General features: G+C 32.5%; 1 protein-coding gene across 2 annotated transcripts; it reads right to left on the minus strand.

Moving 5' to 3' along the window:
• Nucleotides 1–256: 256 nt before the first annotated feature.
• Nucleotides 257–5,410, minus strand: LOC142539271 (hexokinase-3-like). 2 transcript variants are annotated; one of them, XM_075644606.1, is made up of 9 exons: nucleotides 4,711–5,395; nucleotides 3,156–3,306; nucleotides 2,881–3,063; nucleotides 2,256–2,330; nucleotides 1,810–1,965; nucleotides 1,607–1,705; nucleotides 1,334–1,461; nucleotides 1,096–1,177; nucleotides 257–1,019 (listed from the first exon to the last, which is right to left on the minus strand). In XM_075644606.1, exons 1-9 carry the CDS (start codon nucleotides 4,980–4,982, stop codon nucleotides 630–632), a joined length of 1,536 nt encoding a protein of 511 aa, XP_075500721.1. In that variant the 5' UTR covers nucleotides 4,983–5,395; the 3' UTR covers nucleotides 257–629. The 2 variants fall into 2 exon arrangements, with proteins under 2 accessions (XP_075500721.1, XP_075500722.1); XM_075644607.1 differs by lacking the exon at nucleotides 2,256–2,330 and having other exon boundaries at nucleotides 4,711–5,410.
• Between the last annotated feature and the right edge of the window lie 18,037 nt (nucleotides 5,411–23,447).

Consider the following 23,447-nt stretch of genomic DNA (forward strand, 5'->3'; position numbering starts at 1 on the left):
GGAGTTTTTTAAGAAAATATTTGTTCGAGGAATTTGACATCTTTCCCAGAGAAAGAAAATAACAGATATCGTAAAAATTTGTCCAGACTTTCATATGCACTGATTTTAATATGTTCTTATTCAGGTCTGGATCAGTATATATGACTCAATTTTGTTTCATGTTTTAAATCTTTAAGCTGCAAGTCATATCTAATTTTTATATTTCAATTGAATACTGCATAAAAATTACAAATTCTATGTCCTTAAAAAATAAATATTAATGAATGAATATAATTAAATTCAATATTTCAGACCTTACATCATCATCCAGCATTGTAACCTATGAGATCAAGCTAGTATATATCATGGCACATACATTACAAACTATACACCATAAGTTTATGGTTCCCACAAGTATAAAGGGGCTATGCACACTTCGAATCGCCCCTGATCCTTGGTGCAATATCTTCAATAACACGGCTTCGCCTAATATCTTGCAATTCAAAATCTTGATTGAAACATGAAAATTGTCACGCGAGCTTTCCAGCAAGTGTTAGGGAAGATATAACAAAGTGAATATAACAGGAGATGAGGTCCGGGCTGTACAGCATACATACATACATACATATACATACATATATATATAGCAACTATAGTACGGTATCAACAACAGAGGAAGCTGAATGAGATGCAGCTAAAAGGGCAGCACCAATACCTGATCCATCTTCAGTCACTTTAATTATGACATAAGGAGCAACATCCTCACCTAGTATTTGTGCCATTGCCTCGTTTAGATACTCTCTGAACAATGTATAGTTCGTATATAGACCCCCCTCAATCGCCACCACCGTTCTTTTCATCTTGATTTGGCTTCCCACTTTGGGTCTGGCTTTCCCACCAGCGACTCCACCACTCCCATCGCGGCCGATCTTTTTCAGTATTCCCACAATTCCTGCAGCAGCCAATCTGGCGGCTCTGCAGGTCACTATATCGCATACCTTTACAATAAGCTTGCGAATGTTAAGGGGAACATCAGGGATCTGAAAGGCAAAGCAGTTGGGATCTTTTCAGTAAGATGCAAGTAAAATGAAAATAAAGAGTGGGTAGGTATTCAACCTCCAAGATGTCTTTTAAGACTCTGGATACCTCCCTTAAGTCAGGGGATTCATCATCGTGCATGGCAGCCATTAAAGGAGTCCTGGAATAGTTTAGGAGTGGATAAAAGAATAAATATGAAAAAGAGAAACCATAATACCAGGTTAAAACATAAATACGTAAAATGATAATAACAGGTTAAAACAGAAAAATGAATTTGAATACTGAGACCAAATGCGCCAAGAATTAGATTTATTACCTCAAGATGAAGGGCACGTGTAATTTAGAAGAATCAGGTCCAAACACATCCAACTCCAGAGACATTCTTAGAATCACTCTGCGTGCAATATCTCCTAGGTACATTCCTGATATCATTTTCTCAAAACCCTATAGCATAGCATATATTTCATTGATCAGTCGCCTGTTTGAATTAACGAACAAAAAGTAACTAACTGTTGAATTTATATTTCATTGATCAGTCGCCTGTTTGAATTATCGAGCAAAAAGTTACTAACTGTTGAATTAATATCACCTGATCATTTGGGTTAGGACTCTCAGCATCCAAGTCAATATCGTATGATGTTCTAGGCAAATGTGACGACCAAAAATTACCCCATTCTACGTTGACCACCTAACATTTTCAGAAATGTTGCAAATTAGAAACGCTAGAAAATGAAAGCAAATATGTCTTATATCAAACATGAAAAATACTTAATCGACACTTGGAAAGTCTACCATGTCTCTTGAAGTAGTAAGGAGGCCTTGAGACTTGATTATCGCATCTGCTCTTTCCAAATAACAGGCATTAGTACCTGTCCCAATGATCACAGCAACCAATGTGTCCTCATCATGATAATGACCCACAGCCAAGGTCCCTACGGTATCATTTATCTGCTTACACAATAAGAATCAATAATGAGTCGATATATAAACCCACATAATGTTTGATGTCAATATTTAGGACTAAAACAAAAAAAGGAAAAAAGAAAAAGAGCAATTGTTTACGTTAGCTAAAAACCAATATCAACTAGAGAAAATAATTAGATAATCTCCTTTATGCTAAACACGAAATGTAAAACCAACTGGGAAAAAACTGCGGCATTTCATCATATAAATGAGAATAACCCTTCATTTACATGTATGAGGCTATCAAATCTAATAGGATAGAACAAAGTGCTTACAAGTGCAGTCACTTGAATATCCAGGCCTTTCCGAGACAATGCATGTTGTAGGCACTGAGAAACATCTCTTCCAACCTAAAAGTAAGCATGGAATCCACACAAAGTTATAATTCAACACATCTCTATTCATAATAATGAATTTAAGCAAAAAATTAATTATTCGAATTTAATTTAAGAAAAATGGCCTTCGTATAATCTCTTAGAACTAACTAGCTTGACTGCCAGATTTAACAAAAATTGACATCAGCGTGTAGGAGTAAAGTAAATTTGAAGCAGGTAGTATTGAGACCAATTATATGGCAAGAAGTCATTTGCTTTCAGAAATCCCTTGATTTCTCAATAGAATCTATTGTCATGATGTATTAAAGCATGTTGGATGAGAAAAAAGGGAAAGCAACGTAGACATCTAAGGGGTAAATCAGAGTACTGAAATAAAATGACATGTGATAATAAGTGGTTACTTTAGAACAAATTCCTCCGACATTTTGACACATTTGAAAATAACTGGCAACTTAAGAATAAATTCCCCACCCCCACCCAAAAAAAAAACAAAAAACTACTTATCATCTTCCACTCATTAGGGAAGACAACTAGAACCAACACAAAGAAAACATATTCAACTAACCGTGTCTTCTATAGCGAATCCTTTCGTCCATTTGATTAGAAGTCCTGATGAAAAAGAATTTTGTTTCACCGGAAACGAAAATGTGAAGCCCAGTTCCCTCTTTCCCAACTTTGAAAGCTCGGAAACGTTATCACCCTTTCCAACAAAAACCTTCAATGGTGCGGCTATGAAATCGAAAAGCTCCTGATAGAGGAAACCACAATGAAGAAAAAGGTCAGTGTCCCAATTCTTACAAATTACCTTGAACAGAAAAAAAAAAGGCTAAACTTGCCTACCTCACTTGTGCTAGTCATCAAAGGCTCAGGAATGGGTTGTCGATCTACGTCATGTCCAATAATAGCAGACCTTTGGCCTCCTAGCTGAACCCGCAAGATTCGAAAGTTGGTACCACCAAGATGCAGAGCATAAAAGGTTCCTTTCTCATTCCTGGAGAAATAATGTAAGATTGAACTTAACAAGCAACGCTAAACTTGGGAAACAAAAGGAGTTTAAATTCCAAATAAGGCTTTCTAATTTTATCCAGGCGACAGAGATTTAAAAACACAATTAGGACACTTAAAAGGAGATTGAGCAGTTATATTGCTGAAAATTTTAGCTTTTAATTTGTAACAGATGCATATATAAGCACTGTGAGGCTTGGACTTAACAAAATAGTCATTTGACACATTGAAAAAATTAAAATGAAAATTATTTTGTTTTTATCAGAATTGGGAAAAAAAAGGCACATACAAGCAAGAACTAGAAACACACAAAAAGAATATTAGAACAAAATTTATCTTATAAATGTGAAGAGAGCAAACAAAATAATGATCAACGGCAATAGAATTGAAGAAATCTAAAAAACAGGAACTATTTAACCATAGTGCCCGATGATTTTAACTGGCATTGAAAATAGTTTAGGTATGCAACAAAAATAATTTCAAAGCAACTACATAAAGCATCTAAAAATAAACAATTTACCCCTAAAGAAGGCCTTCTTTAAGGAAACCGAAACAAATTAGATTAATATAATGATCGCAATGGTGTAACACCAATAATATATAATTATAACCAACCATATCAATACCGTCAAACACTTTATATTATCAACGCTCTCCCTTTGGAAGGTAATAAAGAACACAATAATTTTGAAATGATATTATTCCAAAGTTACACCAAAGAAAATACATTGTTTGTTAACCAGAAAATCTTAAACAAGATTACTTAATTAGTGTGGGTTATCCTGAAGTAAAACTGTAGAACCTAGTATACAATCCTATCGAACACCATCAAACTAATTAAGCTTGTCTAAGAACAAAAATGGGGAGCAGATCCTGCAAAAAAAATCCAAAACACAACAAAATTAAAACATCTAAAAAATAAAAAAGGAAAAGGACGATAAATGATAGATGAAATGCTATAAAAACAAAAGAAATTATAAGTAAAAAACAAAGAGAGAGAGAACAACAAAGAATAATGCATAGTAAAAACCAGAACAATCAAGCATATTTATAAAGGGTAAAGAAAAAAATAACTTGGTGAAGCAAAAACTTATACCCCATTCTTGAAAGCGATACCAACCTTGAAACAGACAGAAAGAAGAATAAACAATCAAGCATTAGCCAAAACACATAAAAATTTGATAACATCACTGTCAATTACAAAAAATTACAGCAACGAAAAAAGCATAAAATTTGAAAATTTTCACACCATTTAAACGAGTAAAATCAATGCCACAAAAAAACACAAAAATGAACACAAGCAACAGCATATTCGAGCACCAAAACATGATGAAAGCAATGAGATAATGAAGAGAGGCACACAAAAGCATTGAACTGTTGAAGGTTTTACCCGCTAGGAAGATCATGAACGTAAGTGAGGAGCATCTTGAGCTTCGAACCTCCCTCGGAAGCAAGCCCTGCGTGCATCTCAACCGCCATGGCATCCACAACCTGGCGCAGCCTCCCCACCGGGGTGGCACAACCTTCCTCCAGCTCCTCCACCACCCTCAGAACCCTCCTCCATCCCATCCTCCTCTTCACCCTCCTCCCCACCATCACAGCCGCCACTACACACGCGGCCACTGCACACCCCGCCGCCAACCCCACCACTACTTTCCCCATTATAAAAAAAAAAGACTCCCCCTTCCCCCTTCTCACTCACCCCAAAGAAAGAGTAATCAATCCACCATCGTCACAATAACCCGCAATCAACCAATATCAGTCATCAATCCACGACATCCTCCCGCAAGAATCAGATTTTCAGGTCCAATTATCAAAAGAGGGACCACAAAAACGGCGACTCATTAAAGGGCTCGCAGGACGAGAATCGTCTGAATATTTTCCCAATATCCAGCGATTCTTGCCCGCTTCTTTTCCCCCCTCCAATGGCTAAACGGAGTAGAGTTGGCTGCTCTCCAAGGAATAAGAATTCGGAATTGAGAGTGTGTAGGAGAGTGCTTTGGAAAGCGAGCTCAGTTATTTATAGTGAGATTCAAAAGGACATATTTGCCCTTGCAAAATATGGAAATGCCTGATTTGTTACCTTTCTCGTTATAGCGAGGAGGATCTGACAACTATTTTCTGTGTGAAATTACAATTTTGCCACTTTATCTTTTTTTTAAAATATTTAAGGAGACTATTTATTTAATTTAATGTTGGGTTCTTGGATTAATAATCGATTTTGATGTCAGTATATATATATATATGTATATATATATATATATATTCATGTTTAAAGACAAAACCAATATACATATATATATATAATATATATGTTAATTTTGAGTGGCACAATATTAATAAAATAATAATTTTGTTTTTTAAAAAATATTTATATATATAATAAAAGGGATCGGGACTTTGTGCTAGGATTTTGGAGCTTCGATTTAAAAAGGTGGTGGATTAATTGGACTTAGTTACCATTTAGTTCGTGTGATAGGATAAGTAAATAATATATAATAAAAATGATTATAAAATAAAAACTAATGATAAATAACACGTTATGATAAATTATATGAAGTTTGACATGATTTTAACTTGGTTGATTATTTTTGTTAATTATATTAAGATTACTAAAATGTCGTCATCATATATTAATTATTAATATATTATTAAAATGATTGAATAAATAAATAAAATTTTTAAATTTAATTTATTTAAAAAATTATAAATAAAATTAAACTATTATATTAATTATTAAATTTTCATTAATTTCAATTTCCGTAAACAACTAAAAAATTGATTAATATTATAGAAAATAATTAAAATTTGATAATAACATAAATATGCATTTATTGTGATAATTAAAGTATTAATAAAAATTTGAATATTAAATAATGGTTAAAAACAATTATAATATTACGGTTAAAAATAATATAATAATAATTAAAATATGATTAATAATAATTAAATTATTTATAATATTAGTCAAATTTAAAATTATGTTTAAATATTATTAAATTTGTTGAATTTATAATTATTTTAAACTTTAGGATATCAAAAGAAAATTTAAATTAATCAAACATCATCCCTTCTCCTTCAAAAGATTATATAACCATCAACGAGATGATTATAATACATACAGTGTGGGCGTGGGCCGAGTGCGGTTGAACAGGCCCATCACAATTTTAATCATACACATCAAATACATGATAAGTGAAAGATTAAGAATCAATCACCCTTTATCATACACACAAAAAAATGTCTTAATGATGATGATATGGACTTTTTGTTGGATTAATGGTGGGCTTTTAGGCTTATGGGATTTCCATGTGAGTGAATGGAAATTTGGAAAGGTGGGTTTGTCCCACATTGGAAACATGAAGTGGTATAGATAAGTTATATTGTGTTACACTTTATGGATGTGTAACTATGATTGGTCAAGAGGCTCTTCTCTCGCGCACACAGGCGCAGGGGGTGCAAATCATGGGCCCGATTTGCAGGGTAAAAAAGGCTTGACTCGTGTGCAAGCGTACGGGCGCGTCGAATGTCGGACCGATCAAGGCAAAATTTGCCTAGCAGTCTATGCCATCTTTTGTTATTTTTTTTCAGTTGAGACCTTTCACATGCCTTTGCGACCTATCGCATGGCATAACTGTTGGTGCTTCATCTCCCCAACTGTTGGTGCTTCATCTACCATCTTTAAGGCATATTTAAGGCAACATGTGACCTTTCATATGGATGATATTGACATGTATAAATAGGGGATGTGCCTAGCCTAGAAAGAGAGACCGAAAAATCCACTTACTCCTGCTGCTACAGTTCATCTGCTTATTCTGCTACAGTAGAACTTCTGCTACAGTGCTTCCGTTCTGCTACAGTAGTGCTTCGTGCTACAGTTCTTCTGTTCTGCTACAGTACTGTTCGTTCTGCTACAGTACTTCTGCTTGTTCTGCTGCAGTACTGCTTCTGCTTGTTCTGCTTCTGCTCCGTTCACTGATAAAGTTCGGGTACTGCTTTTGTGCTGCAACTCTGCTGGTTTGCTAGTTGTATCCTGGGAAACAGACGTCTGCTGAATCCTTGGAGCACATACCGGAGGGGGCGAATCTGTTTTAAGGAAACTGTACAAGCTACAGGCCTCGGTTTGATTTAATTAAGAATTATTCTATTGTTTTCCTCAAGATACTGATTTGTTGGTTTTATACATTAGTCATACTCTACTGTGAACAGCACGCTTGTTTGATTTAGTGCATATCTATGCTATTTTTTCCATATATTTTTATCAACACTTTTTCTTAATGATATAAATTATATTTGAAAGGGATGAGACAAGCTTTTGTCCTTGGATTTGGATTCTTTTATGTTTGGTGACCCTGAGTGTATTTACATTACAATTTTAATGATGATGAAGTGATTTTAGTATGATTTATCATAGGTCGAGTTTTTATCGTTTTATTGATATTACAATTTATAATCATCTATTCAAACATTATGTATTAATCAATTTTTCATGATCATTAATGGGACGTGTTGTAAAACTATATTCTTTTGAAGGTGTTTAATATAAGATAACATATTAGTGTTGACATAACTTAGATCTATATAATAAGATTTTTATATTATTAAAACACAAAAAAATTTATGAGACAGAAGTCTTATTTGAGTTACTCATTAAAAAATAGTATTTTATGCTTAAAAATATTACTTATTATTGTAAATATGTGTATGATTGAGTTGTTTCACGGAACAAAATATATGAAACCATCTCACAAGAAACCTACTATTATCGAAACTATTAATCGATTATAAAACTCACAAATTTGATTATATTCTTTTTATATGTATATATACCATAAACTAAACATTTTATATTTTTTGAATTCGAGCACATAAAAAAGTCAAGATAATCAATCTTACGAAAATTCAAACAAAAATAAACGTAATGTACAAAACAGACATTTTAGTATGGCGAGAGTATAAATAAACGACGACGTGTTTTGGCCCTTTCCCGGTGCTGGGTCGTACGTGACGCCAGCTGTGATCCGCTAATTCCAGCTGTGCATCGAAAACCACACCATTCATTCCCAATTCCCATGACTAGCAGACATTTTCCTTTTTCTTTTTTGTTTTATTTTTATTTTTATTTATGAACTTGAAATAAAGTATATAATATAATATAAATATATAAAAGTAAGAACATAAGATAGACGAAGTGAATTTTATCTTATATTTTTTTATATGTGTTTTAAATAAAATATTATTTTCACAAAATTAATCTGCAAGATCGTCTCACAATAATTTTTATAATAAATATATAAGAGATGCTAGAATGAACAATACATCTTTTATAAGAAGACTTAAAGAGAGGTTTATATGGAAATTAACATTACCCCCTTTTTAATGATATATAATGTGTGATGATTATGTCTCTTGTAAGACGATCTTACGAATCTTTATCTGTGAGACGGATCAACCCTACCGATATTCACAATAAAAAATAATACTTGTTGCATAAAACATAATATTTTTTATGGATGACCCAAATAATATATATGTCTCACAAAATACGACACGTGAGACCGTCTCACACAAATTTTTGTCATATGTGATATATCAGACCTTAAGGCATAGTTTGGTATATGAGATAAGGGAGAGATTGATAAATAATCTCCTTATCCATGTTTGGTACCTTTTTAAAAAGCCCATGATATTATCATGGGCCCATGATATTATCATGGGCCCTTGATAAATAATTTTTTAGAAGGATAAAATGTCCTTTCTATTAGGTGTGATAATTTTAATTTAATGATAAAATACACTACAAATGACTTAATTGTCCTCAATTTATAAATGATTTTTATAAATCTATGCTAGTAGGTAGAAATTAAAATCAAATAAATATTTTTATTTATTTGTATATATTATATAAATGAATTCGAGATAATTATATAAATAATTTTTATAAATATCAATAAAATTATTAGTATCACTCGATTGACTTTAAAAATTGATATTTGACTTGACTCACAAAATCAATGGCTCAATTATCATATTATATAATATATAAAATTAGGTAAAAATAAATAAATCATGCAAGCACTATCGGCGCATGAACAAATAAAAAATATGAACTCAAGCAACAACTTTGAAATTATAAAATTTAATATGATAAGGTTAATTTTGTCATTACAATATAATATATAAATTTAATCACTCTTATTAAAATCATATCAAACATTAAATATAATATCATATATCTTATTTATCATTAACTTATCATTATATTATATATCACATGTTTATCTATCATGTGTATCAAACTATGCCTAAGTTCCCTGAAATAATTCTTCAAGTATAATTCATGTCTCTTTGATCTCTGCTTTGTAAATCGTAATAAAAGAAAGCTGTTACCTAACAAATTAGAATTTGTGATATGATAATAAATTTATTTCAATTCATAAGAAAAAATAAAATTAAATAAAATTTCGTTATTTGGAGTATTTATTTTATGTCCACCAACAAAGCTTAGCTTCATGAATCATGCCTCCCATTTTGTTTCACGCTAGAAACGTGCTCAAATTTCCCCATTTAACGCGACACCTGCCACACTATTCTCAACTTTTTCAACAACTTGTTCTACTATGGCATATAATACAATCGAATATAAAATCTCAATTTTGTTTTTGTTTTTATTTTTGTTTTTTATTTATTTATCTGCGATTTTGATCATCAATATCATTAAATTTTAACATTATAGTTCATTGTTCGTCTTTTCTTGCGACTCTGATCATTTTCCAAAGTGATACTGATGTGGCGGTGACTTGAAACCAACACAACACTTACGAGTGCAATACTATGTTCACATTTCAAAGAAAAATAATTAAAATTGACGAAACTTAAAATATATTACTAAAACACAAATATATGAAAACCTTTAATTACAAGAAGAATGACATAAGAAACATAAATTGCCATTTTGCCTTTTCATAGATTTAAATTTAACACTTCATTATAATATAATTAATGAATCACATTGAATTGGACATTATCAAACCCCGAAATTTATACAAAATATTTATAATAATAAATAATATTTTTTATGAATGACTCAAATATGAGATTCGTCTCACAAAATTGACCCATAAAACTTTTTCAAAAAAATCTATTGGTCTTAAAGCAACAAAGATTTCGGTCCGATCTTCGTATTAATTATCATGTAATATCTTTAGTGTATATTATTTAATTTTCTACACATTTATGTAATTTATTATTCTTCTAATCCAAAAAAATAAAAGACAAAAACTTGTGTGAGACGGTCTCACGAGTCGTATTTTGTGAGACGGATCTCTTATTTTGGTAATCCATAAAAAATATTATTTTTTATTGTGAATATCGGTATGGTTGACCCTTCTCACAGATAAAGGGGGTGTATTGGTTATAGACTTTTAATGACTTTTATGGAGTTTAAAAGTCTAGAGATATTCAAACTAGACTTTTATATGCTTCATAAAAGTTTAGTGGTATTCAATGTAAATTTTTGTAGAATTTTAAAAAGTCATGTGGTATTCAAACTTGACTTTTAAAAACTCTACAAAAGTCTATAGGTATTCAAAATGTCAATAGACTTTTAATGACTGTAATGCCCGAGATTTTTATCTGTTAATCTGTGAAATGATTTATTATGATTTGATATGATTATGAAGGGCCAACCGAGACACGATTCGAAGTAACGTGAGATATAGAATGTGCGGGGACAGTATACCTCGCGCATATGCGCGATCAGTATGCGCGCATATGCGCGGGGTGGGCAGAGGGCCTCGCGCATATGCGCGGAGGGTGTGCGCGCATATGCGCGAGCTGTGCGAGAAGTAATGAACAATTCCAGAGAACCTCGCATACGAGCTGCTGAGAAGTGAAACGCGAAGACCAGTAGGTCTCGCGCATACGCGCCGGTTGATGTCGCGCATATGCGCGAGACGTGTTAGACAAACATGAAGCCACTTGCCCCGTACATGCATGATATATATATATATATATATATATATATACATACATATATATATGTATCAAGTTTAATTCCTCAGAAACCATCAGAAAAGAATCGAGAAAAGTTTACAATTGGACGCCTTTTTGTGAAAGATTTTGTTCGTCAGAATTTCAATCCGACTTCAGTACTGTGTTCCTATCGACGCAGGCTACAATTGGACGTAAGTTTTATTAAGTTTTGATAGGTCTTGAAATTATGATATTTTTATAATCAAATATGATTCATATATGATGTTCTTGGCATGTTAGACATCGTAGAATCGAAGTCAGATTGAAGGAACAGATTGATTATGGAATTGTTATGATTTTTCAGAATATATCGATTGATATTGGACAGATTTGGATTGTTGATTGACTACCGATTCTATTGGATATTGGTTATGGATTGTAATTAATATCGGTTGAGATTGTATTGACGGGAATATCGAGATTATGCCGTTATGCCATTTATTTTGGGTTGAATCCAGATTGATCAGATTGGTATTGATTTGAGCAGTATATTGATATGGTATTATTGATATTGTCATTGCCAGATTGAGGGTTGACAGACTTTGAATTCCAGACAGGGACACCGTCAGAACTGCAATAAAAGAAAGGTATAAGTCAATGTGGTATTGGGAGATCGACTCGAGTAGGATATACTTGAGTTTCCCTAAATCACATACTTATTATTATTATTTACATTGATTTGAATTGATATGCTTGTTCTATTGATTTATAGAAGCATGTATTAGACGAATATTAGACGAGTGATCTTGTGACATAAGTGCCGATAGTGATGGAATCGTTACTGGCACATTGCACGTTGTCACAAGATAGTGAATTGGCGATAGTGCCAAAGTCTGTGACGGATAGGTCAAGACACCGGATGTTTGGTTATATCGAAGTGGATAGAATTGGAATTTCTTCTATTACTGATGTTCGATATAGGAATGCCAACGTCTGGAAACCGGGATCCCTAGACTAGGATTGAGTCTAGTCTGAGACGTGGAGTCACGAGTCTGGTTGACAGTCTTATATTGATTATGTTTTCAGATTTTGATACATATTCCTGATATCGGTTTATGCTTTATATTGATTATATGATTGCATGTTTCGTTGATTTATACTGAGATATATATCTCACCGGAGTTATCCTGCTGTTGTCGTGTTTGTATGTGTGCATGGCAACAGGTGGGACAGGTTCAGGGTCGAGGAGATGAAGAGAGATCGTGATTAGAGTGAAGACTACGGACTTGATTGAGATAGGGTTTGAACACTTGATTTATAGTCGTTAAACCTTAGTTTGAATGATTGTATATAGTACAAGACTTGTACTTTAATACTGACATGTATATTAGGATGTATTTCATTACGTTCCGCATGTAATACTGTATTTTAAAAAGAAAAAAAATTTAGACCCTGTTTATTATAATTGATTAAATTATCCCAAATGATGATTAAGAGAATGATTAGCGTCCGGGTCCCCACAATGACTACTATGGAATTCTATTAAGTACAAGAATTATAGCCTAAGGTACAACAATAAAATGTCAACAAAAGTCTTTGATTCAACCTAAAGATTTGGATGTACATTTAATTGAGAAATCTCCCAAATTCAATACAAATTTTCATTCTTTTCTCATCTATTTATTTTCGGTATACCGAACCAAAAAAAACCTTACATTTTAAAAAAATTATAATTTATTGTTTTAAAATATTATATATTTTAAAATTTTTGTATATTTTTCCGGTATTTCGGTATATACCAAAATTTTCAAATTGGATATCGTTACCGTACCGAAAATTCGGTATTGTTACCATACCGTACCGAAATCTTCGGTATACTTAAAATTCGGTAAATTCAATATTTTTTTGTTACGGTAATCTCGGTATACCGAAAATTCGGTATTTTTTCCCACCCCTAACAGGGCTTGTATTGGCATGTGTTATATTACACAATTTTCTTTGAAAGAAGTGTCAATTTGATGAATTTCAAATTGAACTAGATAAAGAAGCTCAATTGTCTTCATCAGCACAAGTTTATGAAGGTGACGACTTTGATCAGTTATTTAATACTCAAAAACAACAACGAGCAAATGCTAATGCATGGAGGGATATCATAGCCAATGGAATGTAGAACGATGTTGATCAAATTGTCAGTAATGATTATATTTTTTTTATAAAAGACAACTCATTATTTTGAGTGTTCTTTTAATAAAATTTTATTATGAAATTATAAAAATATTATTCATTAATATGTTAAATTGACATAAAGAATTGAAATTTTGATTTCAATAAATTGGATAGTTCATTTGTCATTTTTCACAAATTAAATTGATTTAACTTTTAAGTAAGTAAAATTCATTTACATTCATAAATAAAAAAATAATTTAAAATTGAAGAGGTTATCTATGTCCAATAATTATTCTAAAAAAATTAATAAAAAATAAATCACGATTATAAACTACAAATTCACATAATTCTATGAAAAAGTTTACAAAAATCTACAAAAATCTTGAAAAAAAGTCTATAAGAATCTATGAAATTTGTTTTACAATTCTACGAGATTCCATAAAAGTCAATAAAAATCCATCAACTCCACAAAAGTCCATCATTTAAAAAAAGTCATTAAAAGTCTTTGAAAGTATAGAATGAATACACCCCCTAAAGATTCGTGAGACCGTCTTACAAGAGATTTACTCAAAATAAAATACTTTTTTAAACAAAAAAATGTAGTAAGTACATACAACCCTATTATATGATTTAAAATTTTAAATCCGTAATGTTATATATATTTTTAAAAAAAAATTGCATATCGTAACTTAATTATTCTAGTCAAAATTCAAATTATATCCTCAAAGAAGTCTAACATTAATTAATTACGACCAACTAAGAATATATGATCGTCACCAAATCTGCTGCAGCCCACGTTGAAGTGTTGAATGAATTGCCATTAAATGCACTTACATTAATTGCTCTCCATAATTGTTTTTTTTTTTAAATATTAATGGCATTAACAAATTTATAATAATAAATAAATATATTTATTCAAAATAAATAATTCATCAAATCACATTTTACACGCCGGGACTATTGTTTATGTGTAAATTGAATTTTTATATGTCCACATTGTACTTTCCATTAATTTATACAAATCGACATCAAACTTTCTTATAACTGATGTATCAACGTACACGATCTGGGTATGTATAATATTTTTTTTATAAATATTTAAATGAAGATCAAAATATAATTATAAAAAATAGTTAGATAATACACTGCAATTAATTAAAAAATAAATATATAAAAGGAAAGGAAAAAACCCAAGTATGATTTGAACATAACATTTGATAATTAAAAAACAAACACTCTATCTGCCGAGATACATTTAACATGTATTAAAGTTTTAACACTTTATTAAATAGGTGTTATCTGACTTTCATTGTACGATAATACACAACTGTTGCAACCCTTATTAGATGATTGGGATTAAAAGGGATGACTCAAAGAAAATCCCGAATATGTCAAAATTTTACTAATCCACATACGTCTCTCTCCCATCAATCGGTACTAGGTGAAGTAATAAAAATTATTATCCCCTTGATCAGAAGAAACAAAAAAGGAATATATAATTATTAAAACAGACAATGACACTAAAAATTAGTTAATCTAAGTGTCTTAAACTTAATAATATAGTGTAGATAGATATAATATAGATAATAATTAAAAAAAAACACTTCCCTAAATTTATTTTATGAGAAAAACACAATAAAGTGAAAAACCAAATACATAATTACGTTGAAAAAATCATTCCAATATGTTAGATTCAGCATAAAAAAATTATGTTAATAGAATTATATTTACCAAAAAATTAACATAGATACACATATCTACTTCAAAGAATCATCAGTATAAATAACAAGTAGTATCTTCTATCACATAAACTCCACTGTATGGATAAATTTTATAAGTTTTAACATATATTCATACATTGCATGTATGAGTGTGCAATCGGTCCGAATCGAACCAAAACCGAACACGATTTTTTTTCGCCAACTGAACCAATCAGTTTTAGCTATTAAACTGAACCAGTAAACCGAAATAACCGATATTTAAAAAAATGTTTTTTTAGTTTTTTTTTTCAATTTTATTAAATTCAAAAACTCAATAAAATAAAATAATAAATTGTTAATTAATTATAATGGTTTGAGACTTAAAATAATAAAAGTTCAAAAATTTCAATACTTTTTTTTATAGATATTTTAAAGTTCAATACAAAAAAATAAAAATTGTAACAGATCTGGCTCAAAAATAATTACATATATAATATTTGTTCAATCGGTTTGATCGATTTTCTACATTCAAAACTAAAGCCGAATGATTAAACTGACTTGACCGATATTTTAAAAAATATGATTGACTGAACCGACCTAACTGAAACTCCGATTTTGATCGGTTTAGTCGGTTCGCCGAGTTGAACCCTAATTGCATGCATAAATAAAGTCAACTTTATAGGTAAATTTTGGGGCTTTGTGTGCGCAATTCAACTGGGCTAGACCACGAAATGATGGTTTGAAGCCAAGTTTGGCAACCCATTTCTGGTTTGAGATAAGTGTCGATACTACGAATTAAATGTGAGTGGATTTAAATAAACTATCTTGAGTAGGTTTCCTAAAATACTCCTACTTTATAACAAATAGTTCCTCTGCACACGCGATGCATATGTGTACAGTCTTTTTTATTATTATCGATTAACTAAAGTGAAATTTGATAAATTATGGTGGGACTAAATTCATATTTGAATTGTTGAAATAAAAAAAATAAAAATAAAAGTGTGTGTTGAAATTAAAAAAAACAAACAAAAAACAAAAGTGTAATATTAGTATCATATAAGAGTAAAATTGAAAGAAAAAGTTTGTGTCCACTAGATGGTTACTATCATGTCCTCACACTTAATAAAATAGAATAGAAGAATAGATATTAATATTATTTTTTCTAAAATAATTATAAAAAGCTACAAGTGTTATCATAACAGTATATGATATTTATTTTTAAAAGATTCCCATTTTTTTAATATTTTATACAAAATTAAATGAATCACATTTTATCGAATAAATTTATTGACAAAAGAAACAAAATATAATTATTTTTGTGTCGCCCAAAACAGTAATATCTAATACACATACAATGCGTGTGCCACGAATACTTGGTATATCTATTGATACCGTCGAGAATCTAACCCGACCCGAATCATATAGACACACGCAGGCCGCATATGAGCCCATCTGTTAAGATAATGAACCAAAGTACAAGATAAAAACCCGAAGAGTCCGGCAATGTGCCAAAGATGAAAGAATTAAGCTAATTGGAGAAAGACGTGGAAGACGCCGGGGGGTCAACCAAGGAGATCCCAACCAAGAAAATACTTGTCAAAATCAGAGCGATGAAAATAATCATCTGCCACCTCTTCCACCTGGTTTTGATGTGGCGCAAATTACACGGCCACCGTAGAACTTGATAGAGCATGGAAGCATGCGAACGTTCCAATATTTTAGTAGAAATTTCCTGCACATATACAAGCAGCGAGAAACAGCCCCTGCCTACTCTGAGCATGTTTACTATGAAAAAACAAGAGTAAGGTGAATCTGCGCGCCTACCTCCAAAGATTCAATGCCAAGGTGGTAGAAGTCCCTTCTGCCACGACGGACTTGTTGATCAACACCTTTATTCAGGGTCTGAGATGAGGAGATCTCATTGACTCACACTAGTGAAGAAAATTCCTTCCAGTTTTGAGAAAATGTTGGCCAAGTCAAAAAAATACATCAATATGACTGTTCGCGATCCAAGGAGGCTCGATTAGAGAATCCTCCATCTTGCCAACACGAGTTAATCCTTCTGCTTTGCTGGGGCATTCGCGCAACATACACTCCATTGTAAATGGAAAAAGGTTGCACTCTACAGATTTATGAACAAAGACACCTTATAAAGAGGCTTCGGGGAATTGATAAAGCTCTCGGGGACCTCCCTCAGACATACATTGCGATTTGTATAATGATTATGGCCTTATAATCGATTAATTCAAACATAGATCTGACGAGATTGAGCGGCTGGTAAAGCAGGACTCGGGCATGAAGGTCATTCTGGCCCGAACCTTTGAGGACGATAGGTACCCAAAACGACCACAAGATGAAAAATTTGTTGGGACAGGAGAAGAAAAACGCCTATGACTCACGGTCCCACCTAGAACAACCAGAGTGCGCTGCCTCGAGTTCCCCAGCCATCTCGGGCAGTTATTAACATGATTTCAAGAGGACCTAGTACCTACTGATGATGAGAATTCCAACAGAGCAAAAAAATCTAGCCATCGAAAGATGGATAATTTATAAATAAATGATAGAAAGACCTTAATGTTGGGAGATTACGTCGAAGCGATGCTGATCACCGTGGTTCACCCAATATAGGCTACGTCCACGGAGCACTGCAACTTTTATAACTGGAAGAAATATTACAACAAGTGTATACACCAATACACTCAATATTTCTCACTCACAAACCCTGAGTATACCGAGAAAATAATTTCTCTAACTCACACAAGAGAATTCTCGCACTCAAGAAAAAATACATTCTTTTTTTCTATGTACTCTCTTTTTATCAAAACTGAAAAGCTTTTGATTTTGAGATACAATAACTGAAGGAATTGAGCTCTATTTATAACTAAAACCCTCAATCATTTTTGTAAACTTTTCGATGTGAGATTCCAATTTATATTAATTTATTTAATGTGTGGGCCCCACCTCATTAATAAATCTCACCTAACAATTCTCTCATTTGAAGACTTGATTTCAATCATGTCTTCACACCATCAGTGCAACATCTCATACCTCTTTTGTTAGTCCAGGAGACCAACTGAAGTCAAACACAACTTCAGTTTTTCAATGATAACAGCCTTCGTGAGCATATCAGCTGGATTCTTGCTTCCAGGAATCTTCTCAAGCTTCAGGACTCCATTCATCCGATCTCTAAGGACATTCCAAGGATTTGTTTTGTAGCACCCAAATCCTTCAAAGCAAATTCCTTTGATAACTCTTTCTCAAGTTTATCAATCTCCTCCAGACAAGCTCCTGCTATCAACATATCATCTACATATATCAGTAGTATAATATAATAACCATCAAGCTTCACATAACAATAGTGATCAGCCTGATACCTCCGAAAACCATCATTATTCATTACACCATCAAACTTCTTGTACCACTGTCTTGGAGCTTGTTTGAGACCATACAATTTGCACACAATTTTCTCTTTCTCTCGTACTTCAAATCCCTGTGATTGATTTATTTCTTCATCTAGCTCACCATGAAGAAACGTCGTCTTTACATCTAACTGTTCCAGATGTAAATCTTCTTTTACCATCAATCCAAGTACAGTCCTGATAGTAGTTAACTTTACCACCAGAGAGAAAATATCAGTGTAACCAATTACTTCCTTTTCACCTTTTACAACAAGTATTTCTTTGTACCGCTTGCTACCGTCATGTTCTAACCGGTACTCCCACTTGCTATGTAAAATCTTTTTACCTTCAGGAAGTTCTGACAACTCCCACATGCGATTGGATGACAGTGAATCCATCACATCTTCCATGGCTAACTCCCACTGTTTCAAGGTCTCATAAACATCCGATTTATTTTTCACAAAATAAACCCAAAATTTCCTGCTCGAATCGTCAACAGTAGTGCCATAATATCTTGAGTGATCTCCAAGGGATGTCACAGGAGATGGTCCACATACATCAGTACCAGCTCCAAATCCGCCGATTTCGGTTCTCTAACCTCTTTTGAAAAGCTCACCTTTTTCTGTTTTCCAAAAAATACAGCTTCACACAGCTTGTGTTCAACGATCTTTAATTCCGGTAGCTTTCCGTTTGAAACAAGCATTTTCATTCCCTTCTCACTCGTATCCCCAAGCCTACTATGCCATAGACTTGAATTAGCTCCAGCATCCACAGCCGGTAATTTATTTCTCAAACTGGAAGTCATATAAAGTGTTACAGTTTTCTTTCCCCAAGCAACAATCATGGCTCCCTTTTTTCACTTTCCAGGAACCATCACCAAAGGTCACCTTATGACCTTCGTCGTCAAGCTGTCCCACTGAAATCAGATTGTGTGTCAACTTTGGTACATGCCTTACTTTGTTGATTTTCCAGACAGATCCATTTGTCATCTTCATCCGGATATCACCCATACCAATTATTTCCAAAGGTTTTCCATCAGCCAGGAAAACATTTCCGTAATCTCCCGCAATGTAATTATCGAATACATCACGATTATCAGTGTTATGAAACGAAGCTCCTGAGTCCATAACCCAAGAATCAACCGGGCTTTCCATGGATAGTAATAGAGCATCATGTACCTCCTCAGTAACAACATTAGCGTTGTTCTTTGTTGATTTGCAGTTCTTTTTCATGTGACCAGTCTCACCACAACTCCAGCACTTCGCATTCTTTTCAAATGTGTTATTGTCTTTTTCATTTCTTGACTTGGATCTACCATGTCATTGGTTAACACTCTTTTCACCACTCCTGCCCCTTCCTCTATTCTCGAGATTTAGAGCAGATCTCGATGATGTTCCTTCACCCGAATCCATCCTGCGAACTTCTTCAACAAGAATTTGATATCTAACATCATTGAATTGTAACTTTCTTTTTCCAACAGAGTTGCTAACCGCTGCCCGCATAAGTTCCCAATTGTCTGGTAAAGACGCCAAAAGAATAAGTGCCCGAATCTCTTCATCAAATTTAATTTCAACCGATGTTAGCTGTGAAACAATCGTGTTGAATTCATTGATGTGTTTAGCCACCGATGCATCTTCTCTCATCTTCAAGTTAAATAACTTCTTCATGAGATGTATTTTATTATTTACCGATGACTTTTCGTACATGTCCGACAAAATGGACATCATCTCCTCCGTTGTTTTTGCCTCCGCCACGTTATGTGCCATGTTCTTCGTTAGGGTCAATCGTATTACATCTAACACTTGTCGGTCAAGAAGCTTCCAGTCATCATCCTCCATCTTTTCCGGCTTCTTTCCAGATAGAGGTTGATGCAACTTCCTGCTATACAAATAATCAATAATTTGTAGTCGCCATAACGTAAAATCTGTACCGTCGAACTTGTTGATTCCCGGTCCTGATCCATCATCTCCGGCCATCACTTCTCTAGCCTTAACAAAAAAATCTAAAAAATCTTTTCTGATGTGGAAGATCAGACAAAGCTGCAACCACAAAACATACTCAGAATTCTTAAGAATTTTCACAACAAGGCTCTGACACCAGTTGTTGGGAGATTACACTGAAGCGATGCCGATCACGATGATAATAGTACCCGAAAATGCGAAATAAAATAATCAACAAGAACCCAAAGATTTACGTGGTTCACCCAATATAGGCTACGTCCACGGAGCACTGCAACTTTTATAACTGGAAGAAATATTACAACAAGTGTATACACCAATATACTCAATATTTCTCACTCCCAAACCCTGAGTATACCGAGAAAATAATTTCTTTAACTCACACAAGAGAATTCCCGCACTCAAAAAAAAATACATTCTTTTTTTCTATGTACTCTCTTTTTATTAAAGCTGAAAAGCTTTTGATTTTGGGATACAATAATTGAAGGAATTGAGCTTTATTTATAACTAAAACCCTCAATCATTTTTGTAAACTTTTCGATGTGGGATTCCAATTTATATTAATTTATTTAATGTGTGGGCCACACCTCATCAATAAATCTCACCTAACACTTAACTGAATCGGTAATATCGTTCAGACCCAAGGCCATGTCGGGGGTGTTCAACCCCATAACGATGCTTTGGTTATCCGAGGCATGATAGCCAATTACGAAGTGGCTTGGGTATTCGTAGAATCAGACAGTTCATTAAATGTCTTATTCAAAGAAGCCATTGATCAAATGGAACTAGGCAAATACAAGTTTGAGTCAGTGGTAAAAGTCATGTTCGGAATCACGGGCATGTTGTTGATCACATCGGAATGATAAACATGTTCAAAGACGATGCCAAAAAAACCCAGATAATCAACGGTTTGAAAAAAAATAAGGGAAAACGAAAAAATGGCTTTGCAACTCCATTCTTAGTCTAAACTTCATACTTCTTTTAGACCAAAAAGATGAAGTACTATTGATACCCAAAAATCTGATCCGACCCAAATCATGTCAACCCAACCCAGACAACATGTGAGCCCATCTCTACAGTTAATGGGCCAAAGAATAAGATAAAAGCCCAAAGGGTCCAGCACTCTGCTCGGAAGTTAAAACTATTATGTACTCGTAAAAACGCTTTGCATGGGAGGGACCGAGTAGGTGGTGACTTTAGGGGCACACCCTCTGACATTTGTTTGTCTGCGTAGGATTTAGCTTGTCCGCATTCAGCTCGACATTTCCCGATTAGGACGTTCCTGCTTGGACCGCTTGGTCTCGGCCAACCAACAAGAATAATTTTGCTGACCAGACCGGACTATAGACACGTGAAATTTTTGATATCATCAATATCTAAAATTGAAATCATGTATAAAATCTTGATCACAAAAAGATTAAATTTCTAATTTATTTTTACTTCAAAAAACACAGATCTAATTAATTATACTGATTAATTATTTTTTTTTAAGTTTATCATATTGATTTTAATTTTTGGGTAGGGATAAATCATAATTATATTTTAATAATTGATTATTTATGACATAAAAAATACATGGTCTAAAAACCAATAAAATTTGTATAGTGAAAGCAAAAGGGGTAATAATTTTACCCTTGAAAAGTCAGCAACCACGTGAGTTGCGGGGCCTCCTGTGATATAAATAAACATAGGTTGATTTCAGTTTACACCCTAAAGTTCTTAACAATTCTCACTTCCCTCGAATAATCACCAATAGGTTGATTAAAATTATATAATTTGATATGAAACATGATTTTGTTTGAAAATAATATGGAGTGATTTTGAAACTTACTTCAATTTTATCCTTCTAAGCAAGTCCAATAATTTGAATGCGATATATTTGAAATTCATCGTATCAAGTTCATCGATCCAAACACAATCTTACTTTAGTTCGACATTTTCAATCCATGCTTTAAATTGAGATTTCTCACTTACATCTTCTATATCCAAATACTTACACATAAATAAAAAATATTAAAAAGAAGTAAGTGTCAAATACTTTGGGAGTGAATGTCAAAAAACTCACTTTAATTACATCAATTTCGACCATTTAATAATATATATGTGTCTAGCCTCTAACGAAATATCTGAATGGGTAGAATAGGTGAAAGTTTGACCAAAGATCAAGAATTCAATTAACCTATCAACATTTTCTCTGACGAACGTGTCAATATAACGTCATTTACAGTCAATTATAATATCTCAGGAAACTGCGGATTCTCCAGTCATAAATATATATATTAACTCATACTTTGTCATATTTATAATGCTGGATTGAAGCAACACTACAATTTGCTCTGCATTGTCCACATCAATTTTTTTACTTTTTTGGTTTTAATTTTTTAAATAGTTATGTTTAATTTATTATTTCATATTGTAAGTAAATAATAAAATTTAAAGTGTTCTTTATTTTTGTAATTTTAAATAAATAATAAATTAATTTACTTGAAATATTTTAAATATTAATTATAAAAAATTTAACACTCTCAATTGAAAGTAATAACTATAAAAAAAATATAAATTTAACAAAAAAATAAATTAAATTACTAGTACGCTAAAAAATACAAAATTATGTACAAATTTAAACAATATTTTTATTAAAAATAAATAAATCTATTGATCAAATAATAATTTTATTTATACAAAATAATTAATTCAAATTTTAATATATAAATATTATAAATTAATTATCATCGTATCATCAAATTATAAATAATTATTAGAAAATAAAAATATTAATTTTGAATATGATCTTTATGTAACATAATGCATCATGGTTTCCTTTTTTCTTCCCAGCTTTTCTTTGTGTGAAGTAGTGATTTGACAGATGATTTAAAAGCTACACAGCTGAAGAGAGAGCGACGACAAAAGCTTTTTTCCATCAGTCCGTAT

Source organism: Primulina tabacum, chromosome 3 (assembly GCF_025594145.1).
Source record: "Primulina tabacum isolate GXHZ01 chromosome 3, ASM2559414v2, whole genome shotgun sequence".
Lineage (NCBI taxonomy): Eukaryota > Viridiplantae > Streptophyta > Magnoliopsida > Lamiales > Gesneriaceae > Primulina > Primulina tabacum.

What these genes read in the sequence shown, in the direction of transcription:
- LOC142539271 (XM_075644606.1), bottom strand. Translation starts at nt 4,982, where the DNA reads ATGGGGAAAGTAGTGGTGGGGTTGGCGGCGGGGTGTGCAGTGGCCGCG. An exon ending in GTTCATGATCTTCCTAGCGG is followed by an intron (nt 3,307 to 4,710) that starts GTAAAACCTTCA and finishes TTATTTCTCCAG; the next exon opens with GAATGAGAAAGGAACCTTTT. An exon ending in TGATGACTAGCACAAGTGAG is followed by an intron (nt 3,064 to 3,155) that starts GTAGGCAAGTTT and finishes TTCCTCTATCAG; the next exon opens with GAGCTTTTCGATTTCATAGC.